Raw genomic sequence first — 24128 nt, 5'->3', positions numbered from 1 at the left:
GTGTGGGACTATAAAGGGAGGGGGTAACTGAGTGACTACTAAACAGAATCATGGGCCAGGAAGCATAGGTCCCCTTTGTGCATTTCATTGGATGTGAAAGACGTTGCTAAAGTGGATGTTGACACATTTGAGAAGTAATCAGTTTCTTTTCTCCTCCCCTTTCCCCTCTTCTCTTTCCCCTCTCCCCCTTTCTCTTCCTTAACAAGTGATGGAGGAAGAGACAATGCTTTATACTCACTAAATCCCATTTTGTTTTCTTCTCTGGGGACAATGGGAAGACTTTCTTAACACCACCTGCAATTAGGTTGGAGCTATGTGACTGTGTTCTGGCCAGTGAGATATGGGAGGAAGTAAGGTGTACAACTTCTGGGCTAGCCATTCCCCTCTGCCTTACTGAGCAGTCAGCTACTCTCTCTCTCTTCCCTTTCCACAGTGACCTCAGTGGTCACACGCTTAGCATGGCAACGTAACAAGATGGAAGGAACTTGGACCCTTAAGTCACCACTTGGAGAAGAATTGACTAGGAAAGCTAGCCAGCTAACTCTGGATGTGAAGTAAGTCACTGAGATGTGGGGTTTATTTGTTCTGGAAGTAAAATCTATTCTATCCTGACTAAAGTATCTAGTGCACTAATGTACTAAGTGCATATATATACAAAATGGCTATTTTAAGGACACAGTTCTTTTTAAAAATTAGTATCAATTTATTTAACTTTATTGATGTTTAACATGCATACTGTTTCAGTCACCCATTTAAAGGGTATAATTCGATGACTTTTAGTATATTCACAATTCACCACAATCAATTTGATAACACTTTTATCACCCCCCCCGCCAAAAAAAAGAAACCCATACTCACTAGCAGTCACTTTCATTTGTGCCCAACCCTCTATCCCATCACCAGGTAACCACTAATCTTTCTCTCTCTCTATTTGTCTATTCTGAATATTTTATATATATGGAAGTGCAAAATGCATGGCACTTTGTGACTGTCTTCTTTTGCTCTTAATATAATGCCCAAAGGTTCATGCGTGTTACTATTTCTCTTTCTTCCTCCCTCTCCTCCTTTCCTCCCTTCCCGTCCTAGTGGATGTGGAGAAGTACGTTATTATGGTTTTGATTTGTATTTCTGGAATGACTAATGATGATTGGATGTTTTATATGCTTATTGATCATTTTTAGATTGTCTCTAGAGGAGTACCTATTTAAATCCTTTACCCATCAAACAAAACAAAACAAAACAAAACAAAACAAAATAAAACAGAAAACCCTGGGCTTATCTTTTCATTGTTTCGTTGTAAGAGTTCTTCATACGTTCCGAACACTAGACTCTTATGCAATATCTGTTTTCCTCCATTTTAACGTTCTTGATAGCATCTTTGGAAGTGCAAAAGTTTTATATTTTGATGGAGTCCAATATAATTAGTTTTCCTTTGGGTGCTGGTGATTTTGGTGTCACAAATAAAATTTATCACCGATGAGTCTTATTATTTTGGTTCTTACCTTAAGGTTTTTGTTCTGAGTTAATATTTTTTATATCCTGTGAAATAAAGGTGCAGTTCTTTCTTTTGCATGTGACTGTCCACTTGGCACCGTGCAATCTGTTGAAAAGAATATTCCCAGCCACTCAATTGTCTTGTCACTGTTGATGAAAATCAATTTTTCATAGACATGGTGTTCATTTCTGGACTCTCAATTTTAGGCCATTCATCTTCTGCTGGTAACATACTGTCTAGATTACTGTGAGGTAATCCCACAGGAATTGGGGTATGTGGGTCCACCAACCTTGCTTTTTTTCCCCCAAGATTGTTTTGGCTATTCTGGGTCACTTAGATTTCCATATGAGTTTTAGAGCAAGCTTTTACATTTCTACAAAAAGAAAGGCAGTTGGAAATTTGTTAGGCATAGTATTAAATCTGTTAGGTCAACTGGAGTATTTCCATCTGAATAATATTAAGCTGTCTAATCTGTGAGCAAGGGATAGCTTCCCATTTATTCTGTGTTCTTTAATTTCTTTTATAGTGTTTTATAGTTTTCGGTGTACAAACCTCATATTTCTTTGGTTAAATTTATTCTTAAGTATTTTGTTACTTGTGATGTTATTGGACATAGAATAGTTTTCCTAATTTCCCTTTCAGTTTGTTCACACAACTGACTTTTGTAAGTCCCGTGTCTTGCATCTCTGCTCAACTCACTCACTAGCTCTAATAATTTTTGGTGAATTCTTTAAGATTTTCTATATACAAAAGATCATGTCCTCTGCAGATAGACATAATGTTACTTTTTTCCTTTCCAAGCTGGATACCTTTTAAAATTTTTCCCAAGCTAGAAAACTCCAGAAAAATGTCAAATAAAATAGCAAGAGCTTTTTCCTGATCTTAGAGGGAAAGCATTCACTCTTTTATCATTAAGTATGACGTTAGCTTGGGTGTTTCATAGATGTCTTTCATCAGCTTGAGAAAGGTCCCTTTTTAAAAAGCACATTTTATTGTATATATTTAAGGGAACTGATGTTAGAAGATATTCATAAATAGTTATCTTAGCAGGACAACTTACACATCATCTCACACAGTTACCCCTTTTCCTTGCCTGTGGCAAGAACAGCTATAGCCTACTTATTTAGCAAAAATTTTGAGGACAGTGCCCCATTATTAACTATTATCATCAGATTGCAATAAGATCTCTTGACTTTTTCATCCTACAGATTTGCTGCTTTCTCTGTTAATATCTGATTCTATCAATTCTACTAATATCTAATTTTATATTAATATTATTCTTTTAATATGTGGTATGCTAAGTAATGACATCTCTAGGATGTCCAAATCCTGATCTCCAGAACCTATAAATTTCTCTTACATGGCAAAAAGGAATGTATAGATGTGATTAGATTAAGGTCCTAAAGATGACAAGATTTTTCTGGATTATGTGGTTGGACCTCATGTAATCACAAGGGTTCTTATAGAAGAGGTATTGGAAGATCAGAATCAGAAAAGATGGTTTGATGATAGAAGCAGGAAGATGCTAATCCACTTGTGTGCATATGTGTGTGTGTGTGTGTGTGGTATGTGTGTACGTGTGTGTGTGTGTGTGCACGTGCATTTGAGGTACTGGGAGTTGAACTCAGGGCCTCATCCTTAGGTGCTCTACCATTTGAGTCATAACCCTAGCCCTTTTTCCTTTGGTTATTTTTGAGATATGCTCTCATTTTATGTCCAGGTTGGTCTGGACCATGATCATTGTGTGCTTCCCACACAGCTGGAATGATAGGTACATCATTTTATTGTTTGAGATGGGACCTTGCTAACTTTTTTGCCTGGGTTGACTTTAAGCTGAGATCCTCCCAGTCTCTGCCTCCAGAGTAGCTCAGATTACAGGCTTAACCCATGGTGGTACCTCTTTTCTTTTCTTCTTTGATGAATTGGTTATTTAGGACCTTGTTGCTTAATCTTTACACACTTGTGAATTCCTCAAAATTCTCCCTGCTACTGAGTTCCAATTTTGTTCCATAGGCTTTGTGTGACAGGAACTCTTTACATTTTCTAAGCCTTGTTTTATAGCTTCTCACGTAGTCTAACTTCAACAGTGTTCCATGTGCACCAGAGAAGAATCCAGTTCAGCTGGAACTGGGCGTAATGTTGTATAGCTCTCCGTTAGGTCTAGTCTAACTCCTCTATTTTATTGCTGAATTTCTGTCCAGTTGTCCTGTCCATTATTGAAAATAGGGTATTGAAGTATCCAATTATTATATTTAAAATCTCTACTTTTCTGTTCTGTCAGTTTCATGTATATTGAGTCTCTGTTGGTAAGTTTATATTTGTGTGAGGTATCTGTTACTACAATAAATACCTGGGATAATGAGCTTATAAAGAGAGATTTTGGCTCATGGTTTTAGAGATTTCAGTCCATGATCAGGTGAACCTAATGCTTTTAGGCCTCCAGTGGGGTGTCAGATGACAATGTGGGGAGAACACGGTAGAGCAAAACTGTGGTAGTGAAAGCGGGAGGAGGGGCCAGAGTCCTACCATTCCCTTCAAAGGCATGCCTTGGATGACTTGAAGACCTCTCCCCAGGCCCCAGCTCTGAAAGGTTCTACAGTCTCCCAATAGCACCAATCTGGGGAACAGAGGACTTCGGGGGACATTTAAGAGCCAAACTATAGCAATATCATATGGTTTGATAGGCTGACTTTTCTATCATAAACTTTCTTCTTTGTCTCTAGCAACAGTTCTTCTCCTAACATCAATTTTGTCTAACATTGGTACATCCACCAATGTAGCTCTCTTTGGTTACTCTTGGCATGATGTGTCTTTTGCTATCCTTACTGTAGACCCACTTATGTCTTTGAATCTAAAATGGATCATTGTATAGACAGCAAAGAGTTGAAATGTTTTTTTAATTGATGCTGACAACTCATACCTTTTAACTGGATATTTAATGCATTTACATGTAATATGATTCTGGATAGAATTTTTATGCCATTCTATTTGCTTTCTACAAGTTTTCTATCTTATATCTTTCTTTTATTACTGTCATTTTGTGTTAAGATATTTTCTAGTGTATCACTTTTTTCCCTTGTTTCTTTAGATGCTTGTGAGCTATTTTCTTAGTAGTTGTCTTGGCAATTACCAACACCATTAAACTTATAATAATCCAGTTTGTGACATAAGTTTACTAGCATACAAAAACTTTGCTTCTCTAAAACTGCACACTATCCTCCCTCTTTTGTGCTCTTAAGAAGTAACCATTTATCATATCAACTACACTACACTAAATATTAAAGTACTTTCTTTAGACAGAATGTACCCTGATAAGCTCTATAGAAGAAACATGCAAAAATGCAAGAGTAGCAAAGATAAGGAACACTAATTTTGGGGTGGGAGGGAGGCAGGCTAGGTTTGAGGAAGATTTTACAAAAGGAGATTATATTAGCTTTCTTGTCACTGTGACAGAATGCCTGACATCAGCAATTTAAGGGGAAGAATTATTATTATTTTGTGGCCTGTAGATTGAACTCAGGGCCTCACACTTGCTAGGCGAGTGCTCTACCATTTGGGCCTTGCCCCGTAGTCCTTTTGCCTTTATTTATTTTTTTTCTTCTGATAGGGTCTTTTCTAACTTTGCCTGGATGTTCTCAGCCATGATCCTTCTGTTTCTGCCTCCTGAGCAGAAGAATGATTTATTTTGCTCATGGTTTCAGATGTGTCAGCCCGTAGTCCTCAGCTCTGTTGGATCTGGCCCTGTGGTAAGGCAGTACATATGGTGGTGGCAGTACATGGACAAGGCAAGTGCTCCTCTTGGTGGCCAGGAGGCAGAGGCTCCTTCATCCTGAAACAATCTGAAAGTGGGTTATGTTCATTTTCATCTTATAGGTGATGAAATTGGCAAAGAGTATGGCTAAGTAACTTCACTGCTTAAGAAGGGCAGAGCTGAGCTTCAGGCTCAGGTCTTCTTACTGTGTGACCTCCATTCAACAATTGAGCTCTTCTTCCATCCCTATCATAAGGGCTTGCCAAACCTCCACTGCTCAACTCCTGCCAGCCTATGTAAGCTTGGCAGGTTTTTTTCTCTCTTTTTAACAATACAGAAGTTTAGTTCTCTCTCATGTAAAAGTGACATTCCAGGATTTCATAGATGTTACAGCTATTCATGGTTCTGGGGCTTAGACCCATTCAGCCTTGTTGCTTTGGTCATTTCTTTTAAATCTCTTTCCTTCTACTTCCTCTTCAATAGAACTTTTTTAAAAACTAAATTTTAATTGACAAATTATTATGTATACTTATGGCATGCAAAATGATTCTGAAATAGTTGTACATTGCAGAGTGGGAAATCAAGCAAACATACACATTACCTCATTTATCTATCAGTTTTTAGTGGTAAGAAAACTTAAGCTCTGCTCACATTGTTAGCGACTGTGGTTGCTGTGTTATACAATAGAATCTCAAACTTCCTCCTGTCTGAATTTTGTATCATTTGACTCACATTCCCCACCTCTACCACCCCACCCCCGGTAGCCACCACTATACCCTCTGCATCTAGGAATTCACCCTTTTCAAATTCCACATATAAGTGAGGTCATATGACATTTATCTTTCTGTGTCCAGGCTTAATGTCCTTCAGGTTCATCCATGTGGTAGAAAATCATGGGAGTTCCTTCTTTTTGAAACTGAAAAGTGTTCCGTTACAGGAAAGCAATGCGAGTCAACTCCCTGTATAGCTATCCTTATCTCAACCAGCAAAAACCCTTGTTCCTTCCTATTATTGCTTATACTCTCTCTACAACAAAATTAGAGATAAGGGCAAAATAGTTTCTGCCTGGTAGTGAGGGGGTGGGGGGAAAGAAGAAAGGGTAGGGGGGTAAAGGAGGGGGCAGTGGGAAGGGGGGAGAAATGACCCAAACATATGACTAAAAGAAAAAATTTAACAAAAAGAGTGTTCCGTTATGTCTACACACCATAATTTCTTCATCAAGTCACCCTGAGGCTGCATCCATGCTTGGTTATTGTGAATAATGCTACACTGAACATGGGAGTGCAGACATCTTTTGTCATACTCATTTCATTCCCTTTGGCCACAAATGCAGTAGTGAAATGCTGGGGAATATACTAGTAGAATTTTTTAGTTTTGGGGGAACCTCCATACTGTTTTCTGTAATAGCCATATGGAAACTAAGTTACACTCTCACCAACAATGCTTGAGTTCTTCTTCCTCCATTTCCTCTTGAACACTTGTATCATTCATCCTTTTGATAACAGCCATTCTTCCAGGTGTGGATGGGATCTCACTGTGGTTTCAATTCACATTTTCTTTCTTGGTGATTGCGATGGTAAGAATTTTTTCATCTACCTGTTGATCATTTGTATGTCTTCTTGTGAGAAATGTCTACTTGGACCCTTTGCCCATTTTTAATCTATTTTCTTGCTATTGAGTTATTTTCATTTTAATTTGTAACATTTGAATATTAACTCCTTATCTCCTATTCTGTACAATGTCTCTTTACTCTGTTAATTGTTTCCGTTGCTATGTAGAAGATTTTTAGTTTGATATAATTACACTTGTCTATTTTTGCTTTTGTTGTCTAGGCTTTTGGGATCACATCTAAAATGACCAGACTAACATTGTGGAATTTTTCCCATGTTTTCTTACAATTCAGGTCTCACATTCAAGTCCATAGCCACGTTGGGGCTGGTTTTTGTGTAGTATGGGCTAAGAGTTTAATTTTATTCATGCCCATGTAGACATTCAGTTTTCTCAGCACCATTTGTCGAAGAGACTGTCTTCTCCCCATTGTGTATTCTTGGAGTCCTTGTCAAAAAACAATTGTAAACATGTTGAATTATTTCTGACTTTTATATTCTGTTCCATTGGTTTATTTGTTTTTATACTAGGACCATGCTATTTTGATAATATAGCTTTGTAAGATATTTTGAAGTCAGGTAGTGTGATACCTCTGACTTTGGTATTTTTGTTCAAGGTTGGTTTGACTATTTGGGGTCTTTCATGGTTCCATGTGCTTTTAAGATTGTTTTGCTATTTCTCTGAAAAATTTCACTGGAATTTTGATGGCAATCACATTGAATCTACCAATAACTACAGCTCTAGAGATCTATAAATATGGACATTTTAATAATATTCTTCCAACCCATGAACCAGGTATAATTTTCTATTTATTTGTGTCTTCTTGTCTTTCATCAGCAATTTATTGTTTTGGTTAAAATCTTTACCCTCCATGGCTAAATTTCTTCCTAACTAGTTGAATTTCTTTTTGGTGGTTCTAGGTTTTAGACTAGCCTTGTGCTAGCTAAGCAGGTACTCTACTACTTGAGTCATGCCTCCAGCCCCTTATTTTTTGCTTCAGTTTTTTTTTTTTTTTCATATAGGGTCTTGCACTTTTTGCCTAGGGCTGGCCTTAGACTGCAATCTTCCTATCTTCGCCTCTGGAATAACTGGGATTATAGACACAAACCTCCCACCATGTCTCATCCTGCTTGTTTGTTGAGATGGGTTCTTGGTAACTTTTTGCCTGGGGTCTGGCCTCTAACTGTGATCTTCTTAATGTGTACTTCCCAAGTAGCTGGGATTACAAGGGTATACCACCACTCCTGGCTATTTGAATTTTTTGTAGCTATTACAAATGGGATTGTTTTCTTTCTTTTTCATATAGTTCATTATTGTGTATAAAGGTGCTCTTATTGTCACAAATTATATCTCTGTACATTATGTACCTACCAACATAGACATGTATTATACAATTGCTTTTAAAACCAAATAGGAGAAAAAAAAGAAATTAACACTCACTGATACTTTTATATTTCCCTGTGAAGTCAGCAGTGCTGATTATTTCCTTGTGTAAATTCATTTTTCTTTGCAGCTTGTGCCCTTGACTTTTCCTTTCATTCATCATCTGTGTCTATTTGATCTTCCTTCCTCATAGTTTCAAGTCTTTTTTGGGGGGGGAGGCCGTACTGGGGTTTGAACTTGGGGCCTCATACTTGCTAGGCAGTCACTCTACCACTTGAGCCACTCCACCAACCCTTTCCTCACATTTTCAAACCCCCTTTTATTTCATCCTGCAGGTGTATATGAATTTTACTTCCTACCTATGCAACCATTGACCTGGGCTGCCTTCCAAGGTCACAAGTTGTGTTCTCTCCCTACCCTCAGCCTGAACACGATGTGAAGGCATCTGCTTCCTAAGCTGTAAGGAATCTGAGTCACCTGAAGGCAAAATAACTAAAACCATTGGGTTTCCTGTCTTATCCACAGGAGGCTGAGGCAGTAGCTTCTAGAATGTCTATCCAACTCTAGTTAATCGCACAGTTAGTAACAATTAAACAAAGCTGTTGCTCTGTGAGCAGACACTGGGCTCCAGTAGGGAGGCTGTAAAACCCAGGTAGACTCAGTAATGGGTGTCTGGTAGGAGCAGACCACCAGAGTTGCCCATTAACACGACTTTTTTTTCTTCATGGCCATTGTTAGAGGACTAATCAATTGTGAATTAGGGTTTTGAGCCACGGATGACTTATTTGTGGTGTGGTGTCACCATTAATCATGATCTGGAATGCTGAGAAAAGACTGAAGTGAGCTAAAGGTTGAAGGTTTAAGGTTTCTTGAAGCGAAGCTCATTTAACGATATTCACGAGTAGATGACGTATTGTGCTAACAGTCTGGTATTAATCCAACTGCATCGGCGATCCCAGGGGCTAGATAGCTGGCCAGACGCTGAGCTTTCTGGAAAACAGTGATTAGAATTCAGTGTGAGTCTGGGGAGAGACTCACATATCGCACATTTCATGTTTTCAAAGCTCCAAATGGAGACCAAATGAGAAGGCTGATTTCAATGTAAAATTCAAAAGTTGTACAGGTTGAGGAGAGAGACAAGGTTTCCTACAGTTTGGGTCTTCCTCAGAGTCCCATAGTACTGGCAACTGACCTAACCATGAAGGTCAACTTTGCAGGGACAGGACACAGAAAAGCTTGGGATCACAGAAACTTCTGGATTCGAGGTACTCCCTGACATGGTTGGTACAGCTACCATTTATTATGAACAACAATGACACTGGCTACCATTTCTTAGGCCCCACCATGCACGAGGCACTAGGTGTTTTATAGACATTAACATATACAGTTTAATTTTCCAGAGCAATCTTTCATGGTAGGTTGAATCATTCCTTTTTTAAGATGAGAAAAACATATACCATGTATACCTATAGCATTGAGCTCACACAAATTCTAGGGTCAGGGTACCCATAAAAAGGTTTTCTTGTGGCCTCTTGACTGTTCCAGAAATCCACTCAGTGGAACTGGCTCTTCCCTGGTCCTGGATGAAAACTTTGGCCCTGTGAATTTTCTGGTCTCTCCTAGGTAATAAAAATAGTTTTCTGGTCACTTTCTCAAGTGAATTTAAGCTATAAAATATGGTCTCAATTCAGTAATAAAAATATCGAGTTCCATGTCACAATCCGATTCTGATTTTCATTCAAAGTCGAGTCTGCTCCTCCTCCTCTGGTTTGGGCAGGAAACTTGTTCTTGGGAAGAGGTGTGTGATAAACCTTTTGGTTCCCTACCTGGGCACTCTTCTTCATGAGTTTAGGGGACCATGAGATGAATGGGGGCCAGGAAAGTGCCTACTAAATGAAACAGTCAGCTCTCCATATCTATGGGTTCAATCCAACCATGCATTGAAAATATTTGGAGCAAAAAGTTGCATCTGTACAAAGTACATGCAGATTTCTTTTTCTTGTCACCATTCCCTAAACAATACAGTGTTACAACTATTTACATGACACTTACATTGTATCAGGTGTCATAAGTAATCTGGAGACAATTTTAAGTACATGGGAAGATGTGTACAGGTGCTGTACAAATACTATACCATTTTATAAATGATACTTGAGCATCCTGTTATCTGTGGGGGGTCCTGGAACCAGTCTCCATGGATACTGGGAGACAATGGCACTGACGTGGCTATCAGGTGTAAACATCCTTTGGGCCTTTCCTTGTAGAATGGCTTCACAGGCGTTTAGAGATGCAGGCCCATCACCCTGCTGGGATCTTTTGCCTGTCAGAGTGATGTGGGAGATATATTCCCCTCCACCTGTGGTTAGTAACTCTTCTTCAGCTCCAATCACAGCTGATGAGCCCATCTGTCCCCTCCCACACAGTCCTCTTGGCTAGACCACAGGCCACTGTACACTGGTGCCCTCTCATACACAGCCCATTCATTCTTTGTCCTGACATACTCCAGAATCATAGGCTGAGTCTGATGCACAGACCTCTCTTTGGCTCTGCCATCAAAGTCTGCCAGCCTTGGACTGACTGAGTTGCTCCCCCTCCAATTCATATGTTGAAGTGTCAACCCCCGCAGTGTGACTAAACTTGGAAATAGGGTCCATAAGGAGGTAACTGAAGTTAAATGAAGTCAGAAGGGTTGGGTCCTGATCCTATAGTATTGATGTCCTTATGAAAAGTGACAATAGAGCTCTCTCTCTTTCTCTCTCTCCCACATATATAGCAGTCATTGTGAGGCAAAAGAGCCTTTGCCAGAAACTAAATCCCGTGAGACCTCGATGTGCACTTCCAGCCTCCAGAACTGTGAGAAATACATTTCTGCTACTTAAGCTTTTTGTTATGGCAGCCAGAGCAGACCACGGCCCATTTGAAAACCTTTTAGACTTCTTAGAGGTAGCTGTGCATGGTGGTGTATACCTGCAATCTCAAATCTGGGGGCTGAGGCCGGAGGATGAAGAGTTCAAGGCCAGTCTTGAACCCGTACATGCTGTTGTTCAAACTTCTGGGCTCTTGTATTTAATCCTTTGTGCAGTCCTCATGCAGCCCCTCCTCCTAGGTCTAGGAGGAGTGGGAGACACCATCTCCTGGCCCCACTGCCATTGGGGCAAAGAAACCCCTCTCTAATCACCAAAGCCCGATTCTCTCCGATCTCTTTGGTCTGCAAACGTTGGCTTGATGGCTCTGGACAGGTACTGTCTCAGGCATGTGCTATCTGTGGCCTCGATATCAACTCCAGCTTCTATTCTCCCATCATTTAATACACAGCTGGTAGCAAGCTAGACTCACGTCAAGAATCCAGATCTCTCTATGATTTGTGATCTTTTCCCAACTCTACCATAGAGACCTTCTACAGTACAAGGATTCCAGAGTGTGAAGTCAGGAGGGCAGGTGGTGTCTCATATTCGCCCCTGTATGCCTCGATCTCTAAGGTGCCTAGCATAGAGCCCATGCTTTTGTGTGTGTCTAAACTGCAATCTGCGCAGTGTCTGGCGTATAATGAGGGCTCGATAAATGCTTGCTAAAGTTGAATGGAACGAGAGGCCAGCTCTCTAGTGGCAGAATGTGGAGGCCCCCATAAAGACACTAGGGCCTCCTTGAGTATCCAAGGAAGGCCTGCTGGATGAAGGAAACTTCATGCTATCACTTGGCCATTCCCAGCCAGGTCCAGCCTCTACCTCCTCTCTGTTTTCTTCCAGGCACACATGAGCCACTGCCTTCTCTCCTCTGGGGCTTTAATCCTGCCTGGACCCCAGAGATTGTGGTCATTAGAGACAGGGCCACACTGTTGTGAGCAAGCTGGTATCAGTTGGAGGGGCCCGCATCTCGGCCTCCCTAATAAAGGAGGAAAAAAAAATCAGAGAGGGGTGCAGTTTGGACAAGGGGCTAGCTAGGGGTCATTGCTGCATCAGCATTACCCCTAATGCGCTGTGTGGCCCTGGCAGACACTTTTGCTCCCTAAGCGAGTGGGATGGGGGAGTCTGGCTAATGCTTTGCATACGTATGTTGCAGGCAACGATGAGACAGGCTCCATGAAGCTTATTTTGTCCTTGGGGGACAAATAGTACAAGCTATTTATTTTAAGAGCTTGGCTTATCCAGCTTAGCCCCAGAACACCCCCAGCTCTCCTGGCAGGCTCTCTGCAGAAGCAGAAGAGCCTAATTAGGTGGCCTTTTCTGTCTGGAGCCCAGCTGGCTGCCTTGGAGTAAAAGGCAGTGCTGTTGTTCTGGCATTGAACATCTTATGACTGTGTCTTAAACTCATTCATTCATCCAGAAATCCTCATGGAGCCCTCATCTGCTCCAGGCCTTGTGATGGACACTGGGGTACAAACCTGGAAGCATCTATTATGTCACCTCCTGTCATCTTACAACTATATACCACATGCCAGCCACTTCCACCCATCTCAGTCCTTTGTAGAGTCTGTCCTTTTTGCCTGGAATGGCCTTTTCTTTCCTCTGCCTGCCATCCTTGCTTCCCCTTCAAGTTCCTCTCTGTGAGGTTTCTGTAGGCTCCCCCATCGCTTGCTCTTTGCTTTGTAGCCCTGTGAGATGTGAGGCCAGAAAGTGCCTTCCCAGCCTCAGCATTCCTTCTACAGCCTCCGCACTGTAGAGTGAATGATGGTCTTAAATTACTCTTAGGATGTTTAATTACTAAAAGCCAAACAGGGTCTCATTTTTAGGTGGTTTTATCCAGACATTAGCCTCAGGACCCAAACTCAGCAGGCCAGCTTTCTGTCAGGCCCCTGGCAGTGGTGGGGTGGGCAGTTGTAGGTCCGGTAAGATAAAGTGTATAGTGCATCCAGGATGGATGGACAGACGCTACAAAAGGCCCCAGCAAGATGATAATGAGATCAGAGAATAAATACTTTTGTTCTTTATTTATTAGTGTTTTTGCTTTCTAAAGCGGGTCAGGAAGATCCAGGGTCATTTTCCAACTTGAGGAGGAAGCTCAGACCATAGGCCAGCTGAGGGCGGATGGCTGAACATGGCAGGCTGGGAATTGGCCAGCAACCATCTGTTTGGACACAACCTTCTGATGTCATGCCAGCAAATAAGCCTGGCACGTCTGCCTTTGGGTCCTGTCTTGAATCCTTCTGAGAGTCCCAGCCTTCCTCCCCCTCTTTACTTCCTGTTTTAAAATACAGTCAGAGTTAAAAGTCTGAGAGAGAACAGACCAAGAGAACAGGAGACAATTGCCATGAAAAAGAGTTTGTTACAGTTCCCAAGAGGATGGGGCTTGCCATGGGAGCAAACAGCAGCGCTGGTCAGGAGGCAGAGAGCAGAGGCAAAAACCCAAGAGCCTTTATTGTGGTTTCCGTGGGAAGCAACAGGTGACAAGGGTAAGCAGGCGCAGGACTGGCCTGTTTGAATAATTGCAGCCAGCCCTGGGGTACAGGACTCTACACCTGCTACCTGACTCTAAGTTGATTTCAGTGGACAGTAGCCTAGAGGATAAGAAGGTTTGGGGGTGTAGACTCTGGATCGGCTGGTTTGCATTTTCAAAGTAACTCAGGGTGGATTGGTGACTCTCCTAGGACTTGGCTGGCACTAGAAGGGGCAGCCCCTCTAGGGTCACCAAGGTCCCAGATTCAAAGGGTCATGAAACAGAAAATAAAAGCCATATTCAGTGTACTTCCTCACATACAGGTCCGTGGCTCTGTACTTCAGCTCTGGGGTCTTGTCTCTGATGAGCCTGGAGATCCTATGTGACGGGGATTGTCCTTATGTTATTTGCCAGATCTCTGGAGTGCTCTGAGTAGGGGACCTTGGAGCTGAACCACATCCTACCCAGCACCTGCCAGCACCTGGCACATTGGAATTCAGGCTGTGGTGCTGGGAAAGCCATCCAGAGATGTGCAGGCAGATATGTGTTTGAGGTAATGGCGCAGAAAACCAAAGACTTCACAAAGGATGGGGGGGTGGTTCCCAAGGGCTCAGGTGGGAAGTTCTCTGCCTTTGCCTGGAATTACTGTGTCTTTCTGAAAGATCAACTTATGTGGAGGTAAAAAACAGATCATATGACATTCTTTTGGGCTACATTAGTTGAAAATGTGGTACCTAGAGTTACCTGGAGTCATTTGCTGGAATTAGTGATGTCATGTGGCTGGGAGTGACCTCACAGCCAGGCTGGGCAGAGGAACTGTCTAGAAGAGAAGGAAATAAGAGGAAATAAAGGCACATCTGCAGTGGGGCCAGGTTTACTTTCATTAATCACCTTAAATCCGATAGCATCTCAAAGCTGCACCCCTTGACATCGGCAAGGTCAAGTTGTGACTGGGGTAGAAAGTTGCATTCTGACAAGCCAACCATGACATCAGTGCCTCGCCAAATTCAAGCCCAGAAACCCTTTCTGGGCATCATTGAAATTCTAGCACTTCGCTGGAGGGGTGAAATAAAGGAGCCAGGGAAGGACCAGAATACCTTAGCACTTCTGTGACAGTCACAAGCAGAGATGAGCAGCTACCCACCTGGTAGGAACAAGACAAAGTCTCTGTATCTCCTGAACAGGAGAGCTCAAGTTGCCAAGACAAACACCAGGCACCCAGTCTCTGGAGAGATGGTTACCTTGGTCATTTATGCAGTCCTCTATAAGTGGGCTTGTGCCTCCTAAGTAAACTGAACAAGAGCTCATAGCCTAATTGGGTATATGTGTCCATTTTCCATTGCTATAACAAAACAGTTGAGACTGGGTAGTTGGCAAGAAAAGAGGTTTACTTAGCTTATGGTTTTGAAGGTTCAAGGGCATAGTGCCAGCATTGGCTTGGCTCTGGTGAGAGTCTCCTTGACTGTGTCATATGGTGGATGACATCATGGCAGGAGTCCACATAAGGGAACGAGATCACAGAATGAGACAGAAAGCTAGAGCCCAGGGAGGGTCAAGTCTTGTTCTAACAATCCTCTCAAGGGAACGAACTGGGGTCTCATGAGAACTGTGCTGGTCCCTTCTGAGGTTCCTCCCGTGACCTAACCACCTGCCTCTAGGCTCTGCCTCTTAAAGGCCCATTACCTCCTAACATTACCACACCGAAGATCAAAGCTCCAACTCACGAACCCCTGGGGGTCTCATTCAAACTGTATCTAAACCATACAATGGGGAATAGACTGATTACCTAGAGCTGAAAGTGGTGTGAGGTGGGTCCAAACAGTGAATATGTAGACAGCTGTGGGGGAGGATGGCTGTCAGCATAGGCAAAGGAATGAAAGGCCAGTGGATCCGAGGGCTCAGAGCGGGGATTGCAAACATTGCCTATAAAGGGTCACATGGTAAATATTTTAGGCTCTGCAGTCTATGTAAACTCCATCCAACTGCTTAGCTCTGCTTTTGTAATGCAAAAGCAGCTGTGGACACAGACAGATGGGCATGGCTTGTTCCAATAAAACTTTATTGATAACAGAAGAAGTGGGATGGATTTGCTGGAGGGCCACAGTTTACAGACCCTGACTTAGAGTTGGTGGCTCACAGGCAGGTCTGAGCCAGGTGCAGGAGGAGACAGGAGGCCAGGACTACAGGAGTAGCATGTTGCCTGGGGGTGAGCTGGGCTCAGTCCTACTGGCTCCGGGAGCCAGGGATGGGCTCTGGGCACCAGGGATGGGCTCTGGGCTGTGAGCAGGGAAGCAGTTCAGGGAGGTCCTAGTAGACAGGATCTGGGAAGGTAACTCTGGGACTGGTGTGGCAGCTGGCAGCAAAGCCAGCCAGGAGGCCACTGCGGTGGGCCTTAGCCAAAACAGTGTCCACTGGAATGGGGAAGAGGACAGACTGGAGGGAATATAACAGAGACACAGATGTCCGGTCTGTGGGGCAGATGCTCAGACTTTTTTGGAGAGATGGGGAGGAATTGTGAGCAAGCCTGAGAAATGACCCTGTCAATCATGGGATGTTCCAGAGAAGGAAGAAGTTGATAGTAGTTTCTGTGGACAGTCATGTGTAAGGCTAGCAGAACTTTAGCACTTTAAAGACAGATATCCAGGGGTGGGGAGAGGGGAGAGGGTGGGAACGGGGTGTGGGGAGGTGGGGGGAGAAATGACTCAAACAATGTATGCACAGGTGAATAAATGAATAATAATAATAAAGACAGATATCCCTCCGTGGCTCTCTGGCATCTGCTGTGATTCCTTGGGCATTTTTGTCTTTTCTCTAGGTGCTTCTAAGATTTCCTCTTTCTCCTTAATCTCTTAGTTTCTCTACTATGCATTAAGTGTGGATTGATTTCTATTTATTCTGGTCACTGTATCAGTAGCCCCCTAATCCATGGCTTTACTTTCTTCACTTCTGTGGTCCAAAGCTATTAAACGGGAAATTCCAGAAATGATTCGTAAGTTCATGCTACCATTCTGAGTAGCAGGATATACCTCTCCCCATCTTACTCTGTCCTGCCTGGGGTGTGGATCACTTGTTTGTCCAGTGCATCCGCACTGTATATGTTACCTGCCTGTTAGTCACTTAGTAGTCATCTTGGTTATTAGATTGACTATAATACTTATGTTCAAGCAATTTTACTTAATAATGACCCAAAGCAACTGGGTACTACCGATGCTGGCAATTCAGATATGCCAAAGAGAAACCATAAAGTGCTTCTTTGAAAGAAAATTCTCAACTTGAAAAAAATTGTATGCTGAGTTTGCTAAGATCTATGGTATATTATTATAGCTGTTCTATTTTATTTTTAGTTATCATTCTCTTCCCACACCAGATTTATATGTATGTGTAGGAAAAAATGCAAAATAGAATTTAGTACTCTTCTTCGTTTCAGGCAGTCATTGGGGATTTGGAACATACGCCCTTTGTGGGGCCACTGTATTTGTGGTGTGTTTTGATTTGACTCATGGCTTCAACTCTTGGACAGCCTGAGCCGTTATCTCCTCAAATACAGCTCCTCTGCCATTTCTTTTATTCTTGTTTCTGAACAAGAATAGCTATCAAAAAATCCAGTTCAAGGGCTGGCAGAGTGGCTCAAGTGGTGAGAGTGCCTAACAAGTTTGAAGCCCTGAGTTCAAATCCCAATACCACCAAAAAAAAAAAGAAAAGAAAAAAACACTTTAGATACACAACTGGCCATGTGTAGACAGATAATGTCTGCCCACCATGACCATTGAGCTTGGTCTGGACAGAGGAAACCAGGCCGGACTATTGAATGTGGGCTGTGAATGATGTGCTTGCAGACCGAGGAGTGACATTTGTGGTCTGTGCAGTGTCAGAGGCAGAGTTCATTTGAGGGTACTTGTGAGTGAGGCATTCAAACTTTGAGAACTTGGCTTTGCTGAGTTAGATCAGAAAGACAGCAGATCTGATTTCTCCTTGGGCAAAGGTTTGTTTATCCTGAGTCCAGAGCCAATAGCCCTATTAGTTTTGAACTGACAAATATTTTTCCACATTTGGGCAGAGCCCCTTACTTGCCAGGAGAAGGGTACAATAACACTGTTATGACTCTCCTTGGACAGGGTGGCGGGTGGGGGAGGCTGGGCATTATTCATGTTTTATCCTTCCACCCTCCATGTACCACACTGCTCAATAAAAGTGTACTGATTTGCATTGTAAAATGGGTGGTTAAAGATGAGTCATGATATAAATAAATTTTAGATACCATAACTTATGCCTTCAGATGGGTGTTGCAGCTCTCTTGGGAGTCTCTGTCCTAACTGAGCATGTGACTCCTGCTCCAAAGGACACAGGGTCTGTGCTAAACCACTGTATAACCCACAGTAGACAGCCCTCTTGGTACCTTTTACATGTACGCAGCGTATGTGAGCATATATGTACATGGATGTGTATAGAGAATAAAAGTGGATATAATATGTCTATCTTGTAATAGAAAATATTAGCAAAGACCATTAACGCATCTAACCAACCCCGTTGTAACATCTGCCATTCTTTCTTCCTTTTCCTCAATTTCAATTTAATAAAATGGCATTTGGCTTCCCACTGAGTTTTCAAAATCTGTCAGTGTTTGATAGGTCAACAGCTATAATCGTATGTTGACTTTGCAATATACTATTTTAACGATGTGTTAATACATAGCGATCCTTGGACAGGACTTCCAGAATTGCTGTTTTATAACTATCAACTGGCATGTTAAAACTAACCTCAGTGGCGAGAAAGCCAATTGCTAGAGGTACATCATTAGCCAAAGGATCGCTGAATGTGTGATTGGCACACATAGCAAGAAGCTGGCAGTGAACAGTTAGAGACCTCTAAAACTTCTAAAGAACAGCTAGTTTGCAAGGGTCCTGGGGGAGCAGTGGAGAAGGATTTTTTAAAGGGTATTGGCAGGGTAAAGGCGTGGTAGAACACAGCCCCTGTAAGTGGCTCCCACTCCCTGGAGACCCATGAGTGGGCAGTTAAGGGGGACCAGAGAGTCAGGAGTTGGACAGTACTCTAAAATCAAAGATGGTGGGAGGAGTAGGGAAGAAGTAGAAAGGGAGGGAGAGGGAAGGTGAGCCAGAAGTGGGGAGGGAGAAAGAGAATAGGGACAAGGAAGAGATAGAAAGTGATAGCAAGAACCAAGCATGAAAGAGAATTTGGTGGGGGTGGGGGGGGGGCGGGAGGAAGAGGGAGCAGTTTGTTGGAAGCTGTTTCAGGGACACTGTCCCCTCCCCTAAGGCCACATTTAAGTTGGAGTACATGTCTGCGTGCACAGTTTGAACACAGATGTGTTGGGGTGTATGAAAACAACAGGCACTGTGAGTCCTAAGGCAGCCTGCATGAGTTGACACACCCTGAGGGTTCTGCTGGAAAGGAGTCTTGCTTTGGCTCACCAGGCTCTATCTATCAAGGCCTATGATTCATTGGGTCCTTAACTGCTTTCCTACAATGGAATGGATTTCCCCAATCCTGAGTATATAATCTGTTCCCAGTGTCCTCCAAAAAATTCCAGGAGGAAGTGCCAGTTGTGGTGGTGCAGTCTTTAATCCCAGCACTTGTGAGGCAGGAGCAGGAGGATCTCAAGTTCAGACTAGGCTATGTAGCAAATTCAAGGCCAGCCTGAGCTACGTAATGATACCCTGAGAGAGACAGACAGACAGAGAGAGAGACACACAGACACAGACAGAGAGAGAGACAGAGACCGAGACTGAGAACAAGAGTGAAAATGAATCGGAGGAAAACCTCAGGATTTCTTCCCTTTGAAAGCCATCTCTTGAAATGCTGAGGGAGCTGTTTCTTTGAGGAGCGCTTCAAAGCCAGGAGGAGGGTAAGTTCACAGTGCATGGGAGGGGAAGAGTGTCCCTGCTTTAGGGAGTCCCAGGGGCCATGTCACACTGGGTCACAGCCAGGTGGTGGGCTTGTCCTGACCGTCCTATGAACTTAGCACTTTTATTCTAGAGGCACCCAATGGTGGCTCAATGGCAAGCTTTACAAAGGTACTCACTAAACCCTGGACTCCCTCTGCTTCCTCAGTGCCACCCCCACTCTGCTGTTCAGGTAAAATGATGAGTGTAGACAGCTTGTTGGTTAATATGGCAACCCCCTGAAAGTTCCTATCTCTGTGGTCAGTGGGTTGCTGCTAACGGGAAGGGGGGTTGAAAAACAGCAAACACTTTTTTTCATTGACTTAAAGCTGGCTGTCCAAATATTTGTATTACTTAAGGTATAAGCCAAAAAAAATCATTGAATTGAGAGTACATTTTTATTACTTAGTTCAAACACCTTTGGGTATAGTCTTTAATTTATCTGAAAATAATTTAGGTCATAGAACTTAGAGCTAGCAGAGGGCAAATGTGTTTACTTATGCATACGTGCTGCCCACCAAGGATCCAGAGATACAGAAGAAGGACATGACTTCGGTCCTGAGGCATTGCAAACAGCCAAGTCCTGAAAGGTGGGGAGAGGGTAGAGGGATCGCAGGATGGACAGGAGCCTGTGGCAGATGCTGTGTGTGTGGGAAGAACAAGGTGGGGAGGAGGGTGGCAAGGGCAGGACTCACGGAGCCTGAGAAGACCAGAGAGGCCAGAGGCTCTTGGCGAGGGTTGAGCAGGAGAATGTAATTTATGTCTGTATGTTTTGTGCTTTGATCATGGGCTTTTAAACAGTACCCTGGTTATGATGTGGCACGTGTATTACAGGAAGCCAGAGCGAAGGGAGGGAATTAGGAAATGGTGGTGTGCTAATGTGCTGTTTGTGTACCCCTCAAAACTCATATTAATTAAATAGTTATTAATATGGTCATTAACAATTAGTTATCATCAATATTATATGGACAGTAATAAATTATTAACCAAATTATTTTATTAATTACTAATAATTATTTCATAAGCTTAATTCTTAATGGTATTGAGATGGAACATCTGGGAGGAGATACATCATGGAGGTGGGGCCCTCACGAATGGGATTAGTGCCCTTCATACATATATATGGCCTGAGAGTGCTTGTTTCCCTTTCCACTGTGTGAAGATGAAGTCAGAAATCACCTTCTGTGAAGCAGAGACCTCACCAGTCACAGAATCTGCTGGACTTCCCAGACTCCTGAACTGTGAGCAATAAACTTCTATTGTTTATAAATTACCCAGTCTAAGGTATTTTGTTGTAGCAGCCCTAACTAAGACAGGAAGCTACAGCGGCATCACAGGGAGAAGTCTGTGATTCAGCACAGTGACGCCAGAGAGATAGAAGCAGAACAGATTAGAGACAGCATCTGGAGGTAGAACCATTGGTATTTGTAACTGAGTTGGACTGGTGGTTGAAAGAGAAACTGAGGAAACAAGGATGACTTTGGAGTTTTGACGCCAGACATTAGCGGGGCAGTGGTGCTATTTCCTGATTTGAGGAACCTCTGGCAGAAAGTGAGGAAGGAAGTTGGGAATTCAGTTTGGAAAAACCTGAGCTTGAGGGATATAGAGGATACCATGTTATGCTACACACATCCCTGAAGCAGTCACTCCAGCTGCTAGGAGTGGTGGCTTCCCACATCGAGTCTGTCCCTAGGCACTGCTACCAGAGGAAGGGAGTAGTCTTTCAAGCTTCTGTTCCTTCCTATGATGTGTTAGTCAGCTTTCTGTTGCTGTAACAAAACGCCTGAGGCAATCAACTTATAAAGTGGAAAATTTTATTTTGGCCCATGGTTTCAGAGGTTTTAGTCTATGGTTGCTTGCCTTCATCCCTTTGGGCCTGTGGTGAGACAGAACATCATGGTTGGGAGCACATAGTAGAGGATGCTGCTCACCTCATGAAATCCAGGAAGCAAAGAGAGACAGGAAGGGCTGGGATTCTTATAGCCCCTTCAAGGTCATATCCTCAATGACCTAACTTCCTTCCAATCAGCTTCATCTCCTAAAGGTCTCACTATCTCCCAGCAGTGCACAGCCTGGTGACCAACACTTTAGGGAGGACATTTTAAGATCTAAGTCATAACATATGATGTACAGAGTCCTGCCCTTGCCTCCATTTGGGACAGCCCTAAGGGCTGTCGCAGCTCCACAACTTCCTGTGGCACTACTGAGCCCCGGTTGTGAGCGCATCCCAGTTCACATCCACATGCCCAGCCCTCTTCTCTTACTCAATCAGGGTGTTCCCGCAGACTCCTCCCAGTGAGCCTCCTGCCCACCAGTTTCCATCTCAGTGACTCACTCCTGAGAACCTAAACAAAGGCAGTTGGTTCCAGGAGTGATCTTAGCAAGCATGCTTCCAAAACAAGGATTCTGGAGCTAGAGTTACTGCCAGCTCGGGGTAAGGACTCACCACAGGACAGAAGCCCCTGGCATTTGTACAGGCAATGATTACACCTTCACTGTTGGTGCTGTAGCTCAGGCATTTGAGAGTTGTAGGGAAACAAATGACAAGGCAATAAAATTAAATGGCTGTTGCCAAGTGTTAGGGGAAAGACAATAAAATTGATGATTTATCACCAGTTAAAGGGTAGTGTAAAACAGCTTCCTCGACAGGACCCTGGCTCATAGGATCTTGGGGGAAGTGATGGGCACACAAAAGGAGGTACAAGTGCTGTGGTGGTTGGAACAAAATGGGGTCAAAGGTTTCAGAAAATAGGCCTGTTGGAGAGAACAGCTGGTAGACCCAAGACTATGTTCCCTAGGGGACCCATGGAATAATCCACCTCCCAAAATAAGAGGGTTCCAGCATCGTGGAGAAATTCACACATAGCTAGCTGTCCTCTGTGGGTCACAGCAGACAGTTGGAGAGATTGTTACAGAACTGGGCTCCCTGGTAGCAGTGGGGTTAATAGGATACTATTAATAATTATTAATTTTATTATTATTATTAATAATAAAATTATTAATTTTATTATTAATAAAAGAACAGAGGCCTGGATAGTAGTCCCTAACAATCAGAAATGGTGGTGTTATTAAGAGTGGCAAGGTCAGAGGAATAACAGGGGAGCTCCTGACCTACAGTAGGCTTGGAGACAGTTAGTAGAACTATCTATTAACTGTGCTCAAAGATAGATGGGCAGCTCACAGGGTATGACTGAGCTGATACATTAAACTAAAATGATGATGATCACAAGAGCAACTATGTCCTCTAAAATCATGATACTTTGTCCAGCCTCCTTTCTGAACCAGTTTTCATGCCTAGAATCCATGAACCAAATGAGAGGTTGGGTCCCAGACGGAAGGGTAGAAAATGATTGCCCCAATGTTTCCCCAAAGGAACCTTCAACCATTAATTTACTTGGTGGAAGGAAATTTATGAGGCTCTAAGTTGACATTGGTACCCAGGACCCAGTGTGTCACTATGGTCCCCCTTTTAAAAAGTGATCCCTGGTCCAGCTTTGGTTCACAGTGGGTCCAATGAGTCCATGACGTCCCTCAGTGATCATCTCCCCTGCCAGTGAATGGTTGCATTTGGTCCTGGCCTGAGGCATAAAGAACCACTGTAGTAGGAAAGGCCAAATGGAAACCTGTGAAACCAGCTCCTTCTTCCCAGGTAAGAGTGAATCAATAGTGATATTGCAACCAGAGAGAATAGCATATTAGTCTATTTTTGGGTCCTGGGGATTAAACCCCTGGACTTTACATATGCTAAGTATGCAGTCTACCACTGAGCTATGTCTACAGCTCTAAGAGTGGCATATTTTAATGTCATGCTTAAAGACCTGTCCCTAACATACTCCCATGACTCATCAGTCTGGCCCTTAGAAGATTTGGAATGGATTCTGTCCAGTGATGGTGGCCTACTGCAAGTTTAGCCAAGAATGAGCCCCAAAGGAACTACTGTGTTGGATATGGGACCTTGACTACAGAAAAATCAGGATGTATCAGATATAAGGACTATGGCCTTTGACCTGGGGAGTGTGTTCTTTTCTGGCCCCGTCTGAAAGGGAGAATGGAAGAGTTCCCATTCACAGCAACAGACAACAGTATCCATTAATGTCCTCCCCAGGGCTGATGTTAACTCTCCCACTCTGTTGTGCAAATAGCCTGAAAGGACTGTGTAGACCCTCTGTAGAATCCACACTGATCTACTCCATCCACGACGGTATCACATTAATCAAACAGGATGAACAAGAGGTGGCAAGTACATTGGAGGATTACCAGGCACACGTAGACTACAGGGTAGGAGATTAGCCCAACAGAGTCAAAGGCCATTAGAGCAGTGAACCTTTTAGGAGTGCCATGGTCTGGGCATATCAGGACATTCTTCACAACAGGAAAGATACTTTATTGACCCTTGCTTCCCCTACCATCATGAATAAATGAGGTCTGGGTATAGTGGTTTATGCCTGTAATCCTAGCACCTGGGAGGCTGAGGCAGAGCTTGCAAATTCAAGGCTGGCTTGGGCTACATAGTGAGTTCCAGGTCAGTCTGGGATACATAATGGAATCCTGTCTCAAAAAATAAATGAAAGAATGATTGCAAGCAGAAGTCCCTTTGGGTTTGGGGGTAGTCCAAGGA

At 43.1% G+C, this 24128-nt stretch overlaps 1 protein-coding gene across 2 annotated transcripts in view; it reads right to left on the bottom strand.

Annotated features, from left to right (window-relative positions):
• Positions 1-334: 334 nt before the first annotated feature.
• Adamts17 (ADAM metallopeptidase with thrombospondin type 1 motif 17) overlaps positions 335-24128 on the bottom strand; it is a 333323-nt gene continuing 309529 nt past the window's right edge. The window contains exons 24-25 of one of the 2 annotated variants that reach the window (XM_074061615.1): positions 14355-14430; positions 335-9227 (exon numbers count right to left, since the gene is read on the bottom strand). In XM_074061615.1, the coding sequence (XP_073917716.1) occupies positions 9200-9227; positions 14355-14430 (104 nt within the window). In that variant the 3' untranslated portion in view covers positions 335-9199. The remainder of the gene's footprint in view (positions 9228-14354; positions 14431-24128) is intronic. The other variant, XM_074061617.1, reaches the window with a different exon arrangement.

The sequence above is a fragment of the Castor canadensis genome, chromosome 19 (assembly GCF_047511655.1).
Source record: "Castor canadensis chromosome 19, mCasCan1.hap1v2, whole genome shotgun sequence".
Lineage (NCBI taxonomy): Eukaryota > Metazoa > Chordata > Mammalia > Rodentia > Castoridae > Castor > Castor canadensis.
Note: the sequence above shows the minus strand (reverse complement) of the source record. Positions and strands in the feature narration are given on the sequence as shown.